General features: G+C 40.7%; 1 protein-coding gene across 1 annotated transcript in view; it reads left to right on the forward strand.

The window, feature by feature from the left end:
* LOC140733515 (visinin-like protein 1) overlaps positions 1–17682 on the forward strand; it is a 125727-nt gene that overhangs the window by 63684 nt on the left and 44361 nt on the right. Inside the window, exon 2 of the mRNA XM_073056948.1 lies at positions 7313–7489. Within this exon, the coding sequence (XP_072913049.1) occupies positions 7328–7489 (162 nt within the window). The 5' untranslated portion in view covers positions 7313–7327. The remainder of the gene's footprint in view (positions 1–7312; positions 7490–17682) is intronic.

Raw genomic sequence — 17682 nt, forward strand, 5'->3', positions numbered from 1 at the left:
ATGCTTTCATTTAGAGTAATGAAACACCTTGAATGTTCAGTTGACCAAGGAAAGCCAGCATGAACTTGTGAAGATTGGAGAATGTCTGATGAATCTAATAAAATTTTCTGCAAAGATGACCACCGTAGTTAGCAGAAGAATGATTATGAATATTATTTATGTGGACTTCATAGAAGCAGTTGATGAAGCCATTTGACCCACAATATGAATGTTTTTTAATGCAGCTATGTCTTTGTGGAAACAATCTATCAGCATTCCATAATAATGTATTAAAACAGGGTAGCCATGTTGAATCTGACATTCTACGCCGCATTCGAACTTGCCAGTGGTGCTGTACAGATCTGCTAAGGCAAGGATTCAGCTGCAGTCTGCATCTGGCCTCTTGTGTTACACTAAGCCAGATCACAATCCCTTCAGTTTACATGGATTCTTGATGCTTTAGTGTAACAATAGTGGGGAAAAGTTGTTGGTGATGGTGGCAGAGGAAAACTACTTTGAAATTTATTTAAATCTACTTAAAAGCCTTTTAAATGTCTCAGATCATCAGAGACATTTGAAGACAAATTCAAAGATATTTAAAAGATGATAGTTGTCAGGAGATTGAGTGTAAGCCTCAGAATTGGACTTGCCTGCTAAAAGTACAGAAATATGGAAAACCTCTCGGAGTCAGCATAGTTGGTCCCTCTTATGCAGAACAAGCTGACCGGGGTGGCCCACTGGACAGATCCAGATCTTTACCAAGGAGAACGTTCAATGAATTCAAATCAATTTGCATATTGACCATTGTGAAATTGGCTGAGTTGTCAGTGGCGGAGATGAGAGAGGTGGTCAATGCATCGTGCCTACTTGGAGATGAGTGGTGAAGAATATGCAAATTGTTTATTGCGATTTATAGACCTCACCAGTTCCCCAACACCACCACATTCCTCAGGTTGGCGGAACTGGTACTCACACTTAATAACTTCTCTTTCGGCTCTTCCCACTTTCTCCAGATCAAGGGTGTAGCTACGGGCACTTGTGTGGGCCCTAGCTATGCCTGCCTCTTCATGGGTTACGTGGAACAGTCTATGCTCCAAATCCATACTGGTACTGCTCCCCAACTTTTCCTTCAATACATTGACGACTACATTGGTGCTGCTTTCTGCACCCATGTTGAGCTCATCAATTTCATCAACTTTGCCTCTAACTGTCACCCAGCCGTCAAATTCACTTGGTCCATCTCGGACACTTCTCTCCCCTTTCTCGATCTCTCGGTCTCCATCTCTGGAGATAGACTGTCCACTGACATTTTCTATAAACCCACCGACTCCCATAACTACCTTGATTATATCTCTTCCCACACTGCCAAATGCAAAAATTCTGTTCCCTATTCCCAGTTCCTCCGTCTCTGCCGCATTTGCTCCAAGGATGAGGCTTTCCGTTCCAGGATATCCCAAATGTCCTCTTTCTTTAAGAATCGTGGTTTCCCTTCTGCCATCATCAATGATGCCCCCATCCGCATCTCCTCCATTTCCCACATTTCAGCCTTCACCCCATCCTCCCGTCACCACAACAGGGACCGTGTCCCCCTTGTCCTCACCTACCACCCCACCAGCCTCCGGATCCAGCATATTATCCTCCGCAACTTCTGCCACCTTCAACAGGACCCCACCACTAAGGACATCTTTCCCTCTACCCCCTCTGCTTTTCGCAGGGATCGTTCCCTCCGTGACTGCCTGGTCCACACGTCCCTCCCCACAGATCTCCCACCTGGTACTTAACCCTGCAAGCGTAAGTGCTACACCTGTTCCTACACCTCCTCTCTTACCACCATTCAGGGCCCCAGACAGTCCTTCCTGGTGAGGCAACACTTCACTTGTGAGTCTGTTGGGGTAATCTATTGCATCCGGTGCTCCCAGTGCAGCCTCCTCTGCATCAGTGAGACCCAACACACATTGGGGGACTGCTTCATCGAGCACCTACGCTCCGTCCGCCACAACAGACAGGATCTCCCAGTTGCCACTCACTTCAACTCTCCCTCATTCTCATTCGGATATGTCCATACGTGGCCTCCTCTACTGCCATGATGAGGCCAAACTTCGGTTGGAGGAACAACATCTCATATATCGTCTGGGTAATCTCCAACCCCTTGGTATGAACATCGAATTCTCCAACTTCCGGTAATTCCCTCCCTCTCCCTTCCCCATCCCACCTCTACTGTCTCCTCTTCTAGCTGCCTATCACCTCTCATGACTCTGCCTTCTTCTACTACCCATAGTGCTTTCCCCTTAGATTCCTTCTTCACCTTTCCTGCCTATCCCCTCCCTGCTTCCCCTCCCCCACCCCTTGATCTTTCCTCTGATTGGTTTTCCACCCTCTCCCCACCTTCTTTATAGGGCCCCTGCCCCCTCCTTCTTTAGTCCTGACGAAGGGTTTCGACCCGAAACGTTGACTGATTCTTTCAACGCATGCTGCCCGACCTGCTGAGTTCATCCGGCTTGTTTGTACGTCTTGATTTGACCACAGCATCTGCAGTGCACTTTGTGTTCATTGCGATTGATAGGCGAGTGCGTTTAAAAATGGAATCTAATGTGGGAAAATGTGAAGACCGTCATTTTGGAAAGAAAACACAAAAAATAAGAGAAAGCTGCGACTTTCTGCACCAAGGGGGGCCTTGTTCGTAAAACACAAATGGAGCTCGCAAGTACAGCAGGTATTAGGAAAGCGAATAGAATATTGTCCTTGCAAGGATTTTGGTGTATGGAAATGCGGATACCTTACTACAGTTGTACAGAGCACTAGTGAGATCACATTCCAGATCACTGAACACTTGCCCGATGAAGGGCCTTGGCCTGAAATATCGACTATACTCTTTTTCATAGATGCGGCCTGGCCTGCTAAGTTCCTCCAGCATTTTGTGTGTGTTGCAATGTCTTAATAAAGTTGCTGACCATCTCATCAACCTGAAGATGCTGAATATAGCTTAAAATGAACTGCTGGAGGGACCCAGTGGGTCAGGCAATGTGGAGGCAGAGAGATGGTCATCATTTTGAGTGGAGATCCAATATCAGGACTTTCCACAGATGCCATCTGACCTTTGTTCTTCCAGCAAATTGATTTATTTTCTGTTACATCACTTCGCTTTCACTAAATGTGGCTTCCCCTCTGAGCTTTGGTGTCCGTACTCTCAAATGTACTCCTTAATAAGGTTATAAAACACAGTCACTATCTCCAACTTGCCTTTTCATTCCAGCTCAAAACTCCTGTTGCCTCTTGATTCACGCCTGTCTTTTCTTTTGATTCTAGTTGAATCCTTCTAAACTGATATTTGGTTCTGCCATGGTCCTGAAAGAGAATTGTAGATTTTATTTTGTATGTGAACTTGACTTTGGTAAACTATCTCTCCTTATTTGTAGCTTACCAGCACTCTCTAGTGCTGTCGACTAGTTCCTCTGCCACTGCTTTTACTTTGTCCAGGTCGCACAACTAAAAGAGCTGGAAACATTCAGTAAAGATTCTCAGAAGAGAGATACAGTGCTGCTGTTTCCAGTAGAAGAGCTTTCATCAGAAATGAAAAATCAAAAATAAACCCTTTTTTTTAAACTTGCGAAGTCATAGCTTTCAGCATCAAATTTAAAACAGTTCACTGCCCTCACCCTTCCATCCTGTTGTTATTTTCACATGCGTTATCTCTGACACTTTCTTTTCTCTGTTTCCATAATTACAGAAATTTAATTTCTGACACTTGAATTTTTAACAACTTACTTGGTAGGTATTTGCAGCAGTTTTTGTTTGGAGATTTCCAGCACTGCAGTGTATTTTACTTTTCAATGAAGCTTTTGGTTAGTTACTTTCCACTTATTGAACTGTTGTCAGAGAATTATCTGCATTTTTTCCATCTTCCCCCAGTTAAAATATCATTGCCTATGGAATTCAGAATCAGGTTTATTATCACCGGCATGTGACGTGAAATTTGTTAACTTAGCAGCAACAGTTCAATGCAATACATAATCTAGCAGAGAGAGGGAAAAAAAATAATAAATAAAATAAAACATAATAATAAATAAACAAGTAAATCAATTACATATATTGAATAGATTATTAAAATTGTGCAAAGACAGAAATACCGTATGTTAAAGAAATTGAAGTAGTGTCCAAAGCTTCAATGTCCATTTAGGAATCGGATGGCAGAGGGGACGAAGCTGTTCCTGAATCGCTGAGTGTGTGCCTTCAGGCTTCTGTACCTCCTGCCTGATGGTAACAGTGAGAAAAGGACATGTCCTGGGTGCTGGAGATCCTTCATGATGGATGCTAACTTTCTGAGATACCGCTCCCTGAAGATGTCCTGGGTATTTTGTAGGCTAGTGCCCAAGATGGAGCTGACTAGATTTACAACCTTCTGCAGCTTCTTTCGGTCCTGTGCAGTAGCCCCTCCATACCAGACAGTGAAGCAGCCTGTCAGAATGCTCTCCACGGTACAACAAGGTCTATCATTGATGCTGCTCTGTTTCTCACCTGCATAGTACTTCTCAACAGTTACCATCCAAAGACCCACTAGGTTCCATTCATAAGCAAATGACATTGACTACTTCTCAGATGCCTCTCTGGATTGTGCCGCCGACTTGGCTATGCTGCATTGCTTAACACATGCCTAATGAAGGATGAGCAAATATGTCCTTCAGCTGAATAAGGGGAATTTATCATCACAAATGCACCTTTCTGGACAACATCCTATTTCAGGGAAACGTCAGAATCTAAACCAGACAGACTACTTCCATCGACATAGTTCTCAATCACAAACACGTAATATTACTCAGACTATTTGCAGCCTCGGGTCATGTGCTGCTGAAACTCAGATTTATTCCTCTTAACATTTGGATCTAACTATTCCACTTCTCTTTTGGCTAGCTTTGAATTTTCTACTTTGTTTGAATGAGATGATGTCCCAAAACTCTGTCACCCTCACTTTAGCTTTCTTAATTTATCATTCACTTATTTTATCCATGTTTGTTGATCTGATCACAGTTCAGAAGTCTCGTCCTGTGTGTACTGTGTTTATTTTCTAAAGGACTGAACCTTTGATTACAACACATGTAAACTGACCTAGATATTTCCAATCTTCTAACCCTGTGCTTAAATATATTTAATTCTTGACTCAACGGGTGCAAGTTTGTGGTGATAAAATGGTAAATGCGTTAAGAACTTAGTGCAGAATTGTTTAAAATACTCCAAACCTTGCGTCTAACTCCAAACCTTCACAATTTCTCGATTATTTATGCACCTGAATTAAAATTGACTAGGTTTTGCCAACCATGTAATACAAAACATCGACTACTCTTTTCCGTAGACACTGCCTGCCCTGCTGAGTTCCTCCAGCGTTTTGTGTGTGATTTGCTTGGATTTCCAACATCTGCAGGTTTTCAATTGTTTGTCATTTAATATAATGTACATTTTCATTACACAGTCTGTAGTGAAATGTTTTATTACAAATAATGCCTCTATAAAGTAACATTTTTCAATGGTGAGCTATCAAATGGAGCATTCTTACTTTGCACATGATCGTAACCAAACAAGATCTTTATAAATAACTAGCTTATTTTCCGAGAGAGTATGATTTCATCAAGTCTGCTTTCCAATACACTGGTTGACAGTGCATTGCAATAAATAAACTAAAACTGACAACAATTCGATTTTGTTCCATTAACTCAAGCAAAAATACTCTAAGGGAAATCTGAGGCTGTTTTCAGCAGCGGACTGGGCAACAGTAATCTGGATCAATCATGGTTATGTACTTAGAGCAAAGCATGATGTACTTTCTTTTCCTGCCAGCTGCAATCATTGGAAATAAACTCATCCATGGCATTCTGAATGAGGCTAGATTAACTTGGAATTTCCAGGGAATTGAGTTGGATTAGCCGCATCTCTCAAATCTGTCTCTGCATTTCCCAATCTCTTTCTGTGAAAATCAAAGTAATTATGTTTCCTGGTTCTTGGCTCTTCTTGTGAATACATCTCTATCGGTAGCTTAGTGTGTTATATTGTTCTCTATTCCGTCAGTTCCTGGTGGTGGGGAGGATTGAAGAATGATTCAGGGGGTGGTGTAGGTGCTGTTGACAGTTGCAACTACTTAGAGTTCTTATGAGTGTGATGGAGGCCAATACCCTGTTCGGAACACTTGAGGACTGTAGCAGACTATAGCATTAGCTTTTTGAAAGGCCTAGATAGAGTGGACATGCAGAGAATGTTTCCAATAGTGAGGGAGTCTAGGACCAGAGGGCCCAGCCTCAGACTAGAGGTCATCCCTTTATAACGGAGGAGGAATGTTTTCAGCCAGAAGATGATAAATCTGTGGAATTCATTGCCACAGCTGGCTGTGGAGGCCAAGTAATTGGGTATTTTTTAAAATGGAGGTCCCTGGTTAGTGAAGGTATCAAAGGTTACGATAGAAACAGTAGAATGGGTATGAGATCGATAATAAATCAGCCATTATGGAATGGCAGAGCAGACTCGATGGGCTCAATAGCCCAATTCTTGTGATCTATAGTAGTCAACATTACCCTTTTAAAATGCAATTTAACCATGATTTGTGGTGTGTTCTGCATTCTGTTTATGTACCACTTAAAATCTATTTTTCAGTAGCAAAACAAAATAATGACTTTTAAATACATTAAATATATGAAACAAAAGTTGTCTGTACCTTGATTTTTTTATATTGCATTTTCAAATAGATTTTCAAGAACCCTTACCTCCTTATTCTGGTTTTTTTCACTTTTTCTCTTTCAGTCCAGATGAAGAGTCTCAACCTCCATTTCCCTCTACAGATGCTACCTGACCTGAATTGCACCAGCAGCTCAGTTTTTTGTGTTTGCATCACACATTTAAAGCATTATTTGCATTTTGTATCTTGAGTATATTGAATTTTGTTCTTTTACATCAATTTTTGAATAACAAAGAGAAGGGGTGAATTGCTAGAAAAACCAATACCATTGTTCTGGCACTTAGCAGGCTCATGAATGCAAGATGATCATGACTGATAATGGTGACTTTATTGTTAGGCATTAAGGACTAAAACGTCAGAAACTTGCAGAAATGAAATTATTAACGCAGTTCTTTTCAGACTGATAATTTAGATATTATTATTTTAATCACATTCTTTTCTATCTCCTCTCTGCTGATTTTCATATCTCAGTGTGTGAAATTAACCTTTTGTCAATTTAAAACTCAGATTCTAAGAATAAAATGTCTCTATTACAATGTTAATGCATTTGTTATTTAGTGCTTAAGAACCCCGATTTAAGAAGATGAATAATTATCTGTTCACATGTTATTCCAGGCCTTTTCAGGGACAATGGGGAAACAGAACAGCAAGCTTGCCCCTGAGGTGATGGAAGATTTGGTGAAGAACACAGAATTTAATGAACATGAACTCAAACAATGGTACAAAGGATTTCTTAAAGACTGTCCTAGTGGTAGGCTGAACCTGGATGAATTCCAGCAACTGTATGTAAAGGTATTTTAATGAATTTTTTTTGTTATTCTGAGAGCTGAAAAGAACTAGTAATTTTTTAAATCAGTGTTATTATCTGTAAAACTGACCAATATGTTTCAATTGATTGCTTTGGATAGCTATTCATAACTCTTCTTATTTAATAGTATCAGTAGTTTTACAGTGGTTATAAATCAAATTGCTTGTTTCTGTTAATAGTTACTTGAACTAATACATTTAAAACAAGAATTTTGGGGGTTTTTTAAACTACAAAAATTTCTACTTCAAGCAAAAATTGATAAACTGCCTTTTGCTGCCATGGTGCCTTGAAAACAATTGGGAAATATTGGTTACAATTTGTACGTGCTGTCCTTTTCCAACCAAATAATTGCAGGTTTAGGACTTTAATAAAGAGTGCCTTTGTAATTGTTGATTTACTTAAAATTAATTTGATCCTTATTCCAAGAAATGCTGGAATAGTATTATGGTTTCATTGCTATCAAAGTAGATTACATAACCAAAAATACAGTACTAAATTATGCTTTAATTAACTGAGACTAGGAACAAAATATGTTTGTACTTTCTGAGGAGTATGTGTGTCAGACAGAGTGGTCAGCAGCACTGGGGCTCCACAGGGGACTGTCCTGTCTCCATTTCTTTTCACCATCTACACCTCCTTCAACTACAACACAGAGTCTTGCCATCTTCAGAAGTTTTCTGATGACTCTGCCCTAGTTGGATGCATCAGCAAGGGAGATGAGGCGGAGTACAGGGCTACGGTGGGAAACTTTGTCACATGGTGCAAGCAGAATCATCTGCAGCTTAATGTGAAAAAGACTAAGGAGCTGGTGGTGGACCTGAGGAGGGCTAAGACACCGGTGACCCCTGTTTCCATCCAAGGGGTCAGTGTGGACATAGTGGAAGATTACAAATACCTGGGGATACGAATGGACAATAAACAGGACTGGTCAAAGAACACTGAGGTTGTCTACAAGAAGGGTCAGAGCCATCTTTATTTCCTGAGGAGACTGAGGTCCTTTAACATCTGCCGGACAATGCTGAGGATGTTCTACGAGGCTGTGGTGGCCAGTGCTATCATGTTTGTTGTTGTGTGCTGGGGCAGCAGGCTGAGGGTAGCAGACACCAACAGAATCAACAAACTCATTCGTAAGGCCAGTGATGTTGTGGGGGTGGAACTGGACTCTCTGACGGTGGTGTCTGAAAAGAGGATGCTGTCCAAGTTGCATGCCATCTTGGACAATGACTCCCATCCACTCCATAATGTACTGGTTAGGCACAGGAGTACATTCAGCCAGAGACTCACTCCACCAAGATGTAACACTGAGCGACATAGGAAGTCATTCCTGCCTGTGGCCATCAAACTTTACAACTCCTCCCTCGGAGTGTCAGACACCCTGAGCCAATAGGCTGGTCCTGGACTAATTTCCACTTGGCATGATTAACTTATTATTATTTAATTATTTATGGTTTTATATTGCTATATTTCTTCACTATTCTTGGTTGGTGCGGCTGTAACGAAACCCAGTTTCCCTCGGGATCAATAAAGTATGTCTGTCTGTATGAAAATTTGAGCTTTGATGAAATCATACTGTTTAAACTGTGGTAGAAGTATGATATGCTGGATTGAAATTGCAATTACAGGAAAACAGTTTAAGTGGTACAGCTTAGGTTTGACATGTTACCATGAATGAGTTCTGGTTTTGCAGAAAGGTTCAATAGTTCAAATTAACCATGGCTAACATAAAAGCCAAAGAGAGCAAAAATTAGTGGGAAGTTAGGGGATTAGGAAGCTTTTAAATACCAGCAGGAGGCAACTAAAAAAGTCATTAAGGTAAAGATGAAATGCAAAAGTAAGCTAACCAATAATATTAAAGGGGATACCAAAAGTTTCTTCAGATACATAAAATGTAAAAGAGAGGCTAGAGTGTTTATCAGACCACAGGAAAACTATGCTGAAGAAGTAGTAATAGGGGAAGAAGAAAATGGCAGACAAACTGAATAAATACCTTACATCAGTCTTCACTGTGGAAGACACTAGCAGTATGGTGGAAGTTCCAGATGTCAGGGAGATGAAGTATGTAAAGTAACCATAACTAGAAAGAAGGTTCTTGGGAAACTGAAAAATCTGAAGGTAGGTAAGTCACCTGGAGCAGATGGCGCACAGCCCAGGCTTCTGAAAGAGGTCGCTAAAGAGATTGTGAAGGCATTAATAATGATCTTTCAAGATCACTAGATTCGGGAATCATTTCGGAAGACTGGAAAAACACAAATCTCACTCCACTCTTCAAGAAGGAAAAGAGGCAGAAGAAAGGAAACTATAGACCAGTTAGTCTGTCCTTAGTGGTTGGGAGGATGTTGGAGCCAATTGTTAAGAATGTTGTTTCGGCGTACTTGGAAGCACATGATAAAATAGGCCAAAGTCAGCTTAGTTTCTGGAAGGGAAAATGTTGCCTAACAAATATGTTGGAGTTCTTAGAAGAAATAACAAGCAGGAAAAACAAAGGAGAATCAGTTGATGTTGTGTACTTGGATTTTCCAAAGGCCTTTGACAAGATGCCACAAATGAGGCTGCTTAATAAGGTACATGGTATTACAGGAAAGATACTTGCATGTACAAAGCAGTGGCTGATGGGCAGGAGGCAAAGAGTGAGAATAAAGGGAGCCTTTTGTAGATGGCTGCCAGTGACTAGTGGTGTTCCACAGGGATTTGTATTGGAACCGATTCTTTTTACATTATATGTCAATGATTTGGATGATGGAATTGATGGCTTTGTTGCAAAGTTTGCTGAAGATACAAAGATAGGTTGGGGACAGGGGGTTTTGAGGAAATAGAGAGGCTACAGAAAGACTTGGATAAGGAGAATGGGCAAAGAAATGGCAGATGGAATACAGTGTCAGGAAGTGTACGGTCATGCATGTTGGAAGAAGAAATGAACGAGTTATTTTCTAAGTGTATTATGACTATTTTCTAAGTGTAGGGAAAATACAAAAAACTGAGGTGCAAAGGGACTTGGGAGTCTTTGTGCAGGATTCCGTAAAAGTTAATTTGTAGGTTGAGTGTGTGGTGAGGAAGGAGAATGCAATTGTTAGTGTTCATTTCAAGAGGATGAGATATCAAAGCAAGGGTGTAGTGTTGAGACTTTATAAAGCACTGGTGAGGCATTTGGAGCCCCTTGTCTTAGGAAGGATGTGCTGAAATGGGAGCAGGTTCAAGAGTATGATTCCAGGATTAAATGGCTTGTTATATGATGAGTGTTTTATGGCTCTGGGCCTGTATTCGCTGAAATTTAGAAGAATGAGGGGTGATCTATTTTAAATTGATCAAATGGTGAAAGGCTTTGATAGAGTAGATGTGGAGAGGATGTTTCCACCAAGACAAGGGGGCAGAGCCTCAAAATAGAGGGGAGTCCTTGTAGAACAGAGATGAGGAGAAATTTATTTAACCAGAGAATGGTGAATCTGTAGAATTCTTTGCCAGAAGCAGCAATGGAGGCCAAGTCTTTTTGAATATTTAAGGGCAGAGGTTGATAGATTCTTGACTGGTCAGGGCATGAAAGGATACGGGGGAAGGCAGGAGATTAGGGCTGAGAGGAAAATTGGATCAGCCATAATGAAATGATGGAGCAGACCCAATGGGCCAGATGGCCTAATTTTGTTCCTATAGTATACAACAAACTTGCTCTTCGCACACATCCAGAAAATGGGGAGGAACCCAAGGAAGGAATGACCGAAATGGTCAGAAACTCAAGCCCTCCCCCCACACACAAGCAGCAGCAAAAGCATCAACCCTCCCACTCCCCCCTCTTCATGTTGTGGTTTCTCTTATTCCAGATGAGATGGTTTACAGAATAATATGAATAATCCTATTGACCTACAAGATGCTGTAAAATTGTAAACATTTTTCCCTATTATCTGGCACTGTGGCAGCAAGAAACCCCACTTTAAGATTATTACAGAGATAATTGAAGTGGATGGTATATTTCAGCAAGTTAGATAATTGTTTTGGAGGGTTGAAACATTATTCAACAGGAGATTGAGTGGATTTGTCTGAGTGACTAGTGTAAAGAAAGGTACTGACACTGAAGTTTCAATGGAAAAATCCCTTTATCTTACTGTAACAATCTGTCATTTGTTACGATATCTGTGTATTTGTAGCCAAGACTTGTAATGCTGGAATATAATGCAAAAAGTGTAGAAACCCTACATAATAGTAGTATGATTGTCCTAAGAGTCCTAGAAAAATACAGCACAGAAACTGGCCCTTCAGCCCATTTAAGCTGCCTACTCCCATTGACCAGCACCGGAATTATAGCTGTCCATAACCCTACCACCCATGTACCTATCCAAACTTCTCTTAAACGTTGAAATCAAGCTCACATGCACCGCTTACACTGGCTGGTCATTTCACACTCACAATCCTCAGTGAAGAAATTTTCCCCCCATCTTCACTAAACTTTTCACCTTTCACCCTTAACCCATAACCTCTAGTTGTAGTCCCAACCAACCTCAGCTGAAAAAGCCTGCTTGCATTTACCCTGCCTATACCCCTCATCATTTTGTATACGTCTGTCAAATCTCCTCTTAATCTTCTGCATTTGAAGGAATAAAGTCGTAACCTAGTCATTTCTTCCTTATAGCTCACGTCCTACAGTCCCAGCAACATCCTCAAATTCTGTCTGTACTCTTGCAAGCACATTTACGTCTTTACTATACATAGCTGACCAAAACTGCACACAGTACTCCAAATTAGGCCTCACCAATGTCTTGTACAATTTCAGCATAACATCCCATCTCCTGTACTTGTAATTTGATTTTTGAAGGCCAATGTGTCAAAAGCTTTCTTTACGACCCTATCCACCTGTTCCACCATTTTCAATGAATTACAGACCTGTATTCCTAAATACCTTTGTTCTACCACGCTGCCCAGTGCCTTAGCGTTCGCAGTGTAAGACCTACACTGGTTGGTTCTACCGACTGTGACACCTTGCACTTGTCTGCATTAAATTCCATCTACTGTTTTATAACCCATTTTTCCAGCTGGTGTTGATCCCACTATAAGTTCTGATGGTCTTCCTCGCTGTCCTCCACACCCACAATCATGGATCATTAATTAGTGATGATAAACAACAATGGACCTAGCGGCAATCTCTGCAGCATTCAACTAGTCGCAGGCCTTCAGTCAGAGAGGCAACCATCTACTATCGCTCTCCAGCTTCTCTCACAAAGCCAATGTCTAATCGAAATTACTGTCTCGTCTTGAATGCCGAGCAATCGAACCTTCTTGCCCAGCCTTCCATGCAGGATTTTGCAAAATGCCTTGCTAAAGTCCATGTAGACAACATGGGCTGCCTTGCCTTCATCAACTTTCCTGGTAACTTCTTCAGAAAAAACTCTAAGATTGGTCAGAGACTACCTACCACCTACGAAGCCATGGTGACTATCCCTAATCAGTCAATATCTATCCAAAAGCTTATATATTCAGTCCCTTAGAATACCTTTCAATAACTTCACTTTCTTAAACAGCGCAACAACTTTGGCTATCTTCCAATCCTCCGGTACCTCACCTGCTGCTAAGGATGAGTTAAATACTTCTGCTAGTGCCCCTGCAATTTCTTTACTTACCTCCTACAGAGTCCGAGGGAACACCTTGTCAGGATTCAAATTTGCCTCAAGTAAATCTCCATCGGTAATCTGTATAGGGTCCCTAACCTCGCCACTGTTTTGCCCCACTTTCTGTCCGTCTCCTGAGTAAATATAGATCTTAATACATTTGCAAATTTCCTTGCTCTTTCAGGTCCATCTGTGAAGTCATGTGGCCTATGCATCTCAACTCATTTTCCATCATCCTATATCAAAACTAATGAACCATAAACCAGCTTGCTGCAAAAGTGCTGCATGAAAATTTTAGCAATTTTTATATCCATGTGCTAGATAATGACAAATCCACAATCTTCTGGGGGAACAGTGTTCCAAACTTCCATGAGCATATGTGCAGGAGAAATACACTAACCAATTTTGTTTCTGCACGCATTCATTCTAAATTGAGATCTTCCCCTGGCAGTTGGTTGTTTTGTCATATTAGTGTAGTGGAAGGATAGGAAGGTAGGCAGAGGAGGTGGCATGGCTCTGCTGGTAAAGAATGGCATCAAACCGGTTGAAAGATGTGACCTGGGAGTGGAAGATGTTGAATCCTTGTGGGTTGAGTTAAGAAACTGCAAGGGTAAAATAACCCTGATGGCAGTTATATACAGGCCTCCCAACAATAGCTGGGAGATGGACCACAGAATACAGTGGAAAATAGAAAAGGCATATCAAAAGGGCAATGTTATGATAGTCATGCGAGATTTCAGCAAGCTGGTCAACTGGAAAAATCAGGTTACTAATGGATCTCAAGAGAGTGAGTTTGTTGAATGCTAAAGGATGGCTTTTTAGAGCAGTTTGTCATTGAGCCTGCTAGGGGATCAGCTGTACTGGAATGGGTGTTATGTAATGAACAGGAGGTGATTAGGGGGCCTAAGGTAAAAAAAAATTCTTAGGAGGCAATGATCACAATATGATTGAGCTCAACTTGAAATTTGACAGGGAGAAAGTAAAATCTGATGTCGCAGTATTTCAGTGGAATGAAGGAAATGACAGTGGCATGAGAGAGGAGTTGGCCAAAGTAAGTTGGAAGGAAATGCTGGCAGGGATGACAGCAGAGCAGCATGGCTGAGTTTCTAGGAAATAAATGAGGAAGGTGCAGGACAGATGTATTCCAAAAACAAAGAAGTACTCAAATGGCAGAATAGTACAACCTGGCTGAGAAGGGATGTCAAAGCTAATGTAAAAACAAAAGAGAGGGCATACTACAAAGCAAAACTTAGTGGGACAATAGAAGATTGGGAAGCTTTTAGAAACCTACAGAGAGCAACTACAAGAATGATTAGGAGAGAAAAGGCGAAATGTGAAAGGAAGCTAGCAAACAACATCAAAATGGGTAGTAAAAGCATTTTCAAGTATGTAGAAAATGAGGCTGGAGAAATAATAATGGAGGACATGGAGATGACAGATGAGCTAAATGAGTATTTTGCATCAGTGTTCACTGTGGAATACACCAGCAGTGTGCCAGACATTGTAGTGTGTAAAGGAAGATTCAGTGAGTGCAGTTACAAGGGAGAAGGTGCTCAAAAAGCTGGCCAACCTAAGGGTACATAATTCACTCGGAGCAAATGAACTGGACCCTAGAGTTCTGAAAGAGGTAGCGGTAGAGATTGTGGAGGCATTAGTAATGATCTTTCAAAAATCATTGAACACTGGCATGGTGCCAGAAGAATGGAAAGTTGCAAATGTCACACCGCTACTTAAGAAAGAATTGAGGCAAGAGAAAGGAAATTGTAGACCAATAAGCCTGACCTCAGTGGTTGGGAAGATGTTGGAGTGAATGGTTAAAGATGAAGTTATGGAGTATTTGATGACAAGATAGGACAACATCAGCATGGTTTTCTTGAGGGGAAATCTGTTGGAATTCTTTGAGGTGATTACAAGTAAAATAGATAAAGGGATGCAGTGGATATTGTATATTTGGACTTTCAGAAGGCTTTTGACAAGGTGCCACACGTGAAGTTGCTTACCAAGTTAGGAGAGTTACTAACATACATACTACAGCATAGTCTGATTGTTAGGAGGCAGGTGGTAGGTGGAAATAAAAGGATCCTTGTCTGGTTGGCTGCCGATAACTCTAGTTGGGACTGTTTTTTTCTTATGTATATCAATGATTTAGTTGATGCCAAGTTTGCAGATGATACAAAGATTGGTGGAGGGGCAGTGTTGTGTATGTGGCCTGGTTACACAACAATGGAGACGGGAACTAAGTTTCATGGTTCTTTACTGGCAGAAACTGAACTCGGCACACACGTACAGATCAATACGCATCTAATAGTGCGTGCTCAGTATGCGCCTAATAGCGCATGCAACGATGTGTTACTAAAACATAAAGTAGTCTCTTATTATTATGTAGGCTATACAGTACAGGCAGGTAGTGGCAAGGAAACAGGTAGGCTACAGATGACTTAGACTGATTAGGAGAATGGGCAAGAAGATGGCAAATGAAATGCAGTATTGCAAAATGCAGAGTCTTGTACTTTGGTAGTAGAAATAAATGTGCAGACTAATTTTCTAAACGGGTAGAAAATCCAAAATCTGAGACGCAAATGGACTTTGGAGTTCTTGTGCAGAACACCTAAAGGTTAACTTGCAAGTAGAATCGGTGGTGAGGAAGGCAAATGCCATGTTACCATTCATTTCAAGAGGTCTAGAATACAAGAGCAGGGATGTGATCCTGAGGCTTTATAAGGCACTGGTGAGGCCTCACCTTGAGTATTGTGAATGGTTTGGGGCTCCTCATCTGAAAAAAGAGGCAGTTCACAAGGATGATTCCAGGAATGAAAGGGTTATCATACGAGGAACGTTTGATAGGTCTGGGTCTGTACTCACTGGAATTTAGAAGGATGATGGGGGATCTCATTGAAACCTTTCAAATGTTGGAAGGCCTAGACAGAGTAGATGTGGAAAGGATGTTTCCCATGGTGGGGTCTCTAGGACAAGTGGGCACAGCCTCAGGATAGAGGGGTGTCCATTTAGCCAGAGGTGGTTAATATGTTACCATAGGTAGCTGTGGACACCAGGTCGTTGAGTGTATTTAAGGCAGAGCTTGATAGGTTCTTGATTGGACACTACATCAAAGGTTACGGAAAGAAGGGGTGAGTGGGGGGAAGGATTAGCCATGATTGAATGGCTGAGCAGAATTGATGGACCAAATGGCCTATTTCTGCTACAATGCCTTATGGTCTTATCTGCATTGATTCGGTCAAACTACTTCCAGTTTAAAAAAAATACTTGGTAAAATCACTTACTGCTTTCCTTAGAATGTTATGAAATCTTGCAGTAAAATGGTGCCTTTGGACATCTGAAGTAATCCTTCAATCAGTTATGTAATTTTGACTTACAGGACTGTTGTAATATAAAGTATTAGTACATTGTTGTGAATAAAATGGTGCTTGCCCTGAGCATAGTAAAATTCCAAAAAGTTCAATGTAATGAATAATAGATATTCACCTTAAAGTAATTTTGATATCTATGATTGAATATTGAGCAAGTGACCAAGAGTAACTCCCTGCTCTTTACAGTGTTGCCACGGGATCTACTTTTCATCCAATTGTTTGACCTCTCTTCTGAAAGCTGGTACCTCAAATCATAATTCAGCATTGTTTTCGACCTGTGGATTGTCAGCCTAGATTTTTGAGTTCCAAGTTTCTGGAATAGGATTTCACTTCACAAACATCTGACTCAAGTGCTACCAACCTAATGCTCGTTGGCACAAATCAAGTTTGTTCAATTAGCACTGATAACACTGAGTGGGACCTTGCATTGGTCCTAATCTATTTCTCTTTGGTTTGGTTCAGTTTGTCTGTCTAGTGAAATGCTTTTGTTTTTTACCCCCTTTGTTAAGAGGGCAATATAACAGCAAATTGATTTTGTTTTATTTAAATTACTTTTTTTTGCTGACCTTTAATAATAATTTTGAAATATAATACTCATTGCTGGTATTGTAGTTAGAATAGGAGCATTTGTTTTGTGGGATACAGAATTCAATACTGTATCCAGAAAATCAGAAAAAATGGTCTAGCTCTCAGCAGGGAAACAGAAATCTGAAACTGTGGAATCTCATGTTTTTGAAGTTAACCATGGATGAGTTGTGTTGGAGCTATTTACCAGAATTACATGGACATAGTGTGGATGGGAAAGTGTGAAGTTAAATAAAGATGTGCAAAATAGAAGATAACATTTGAAGTAAGGTGCAAGCTGCAGAATTTGGAGTGTAAACTTTGTAGATGTGAAGGAAAGGAGATTGCTTGGCAAGTTATGTTGTGACAATGTGTTTCCAATGAATTGCACATTCCCGGAAGATTGCATTTCTTTATACTGCAACCTATACATGGTTGGTAGCTATTAATCTCTTAAACATGAATATCTGGAAAGATAAGATGTGAGAGCAAACAAAAAATTGTTTCTGAATTGTTTGAATCGAATGAATTGCATGAGTTCGAGGATTAGCTATTGAGAAGTGAAATTTGATAGACTGAGTTAGACAACCAAATTTAGTTAATCACTTTTAAATTGAAATAGAAAACTGTTTTTAGAATGTCAGAGGTTATATT

Source organism: Hemitrygon akajei, chromosome 9 (genome assembly GCF_048418815.1).
Source record: "Hemitrygon akajei chromosome 9, sHemAka1.3, whole genome shotgun sequence".
NCBI lineage: Eukaryota > Metazoa > Chordata > Chondrichthyes > Myliobatiformes > Dasyatidae > Hemitrygon > Hemitrygon akajei.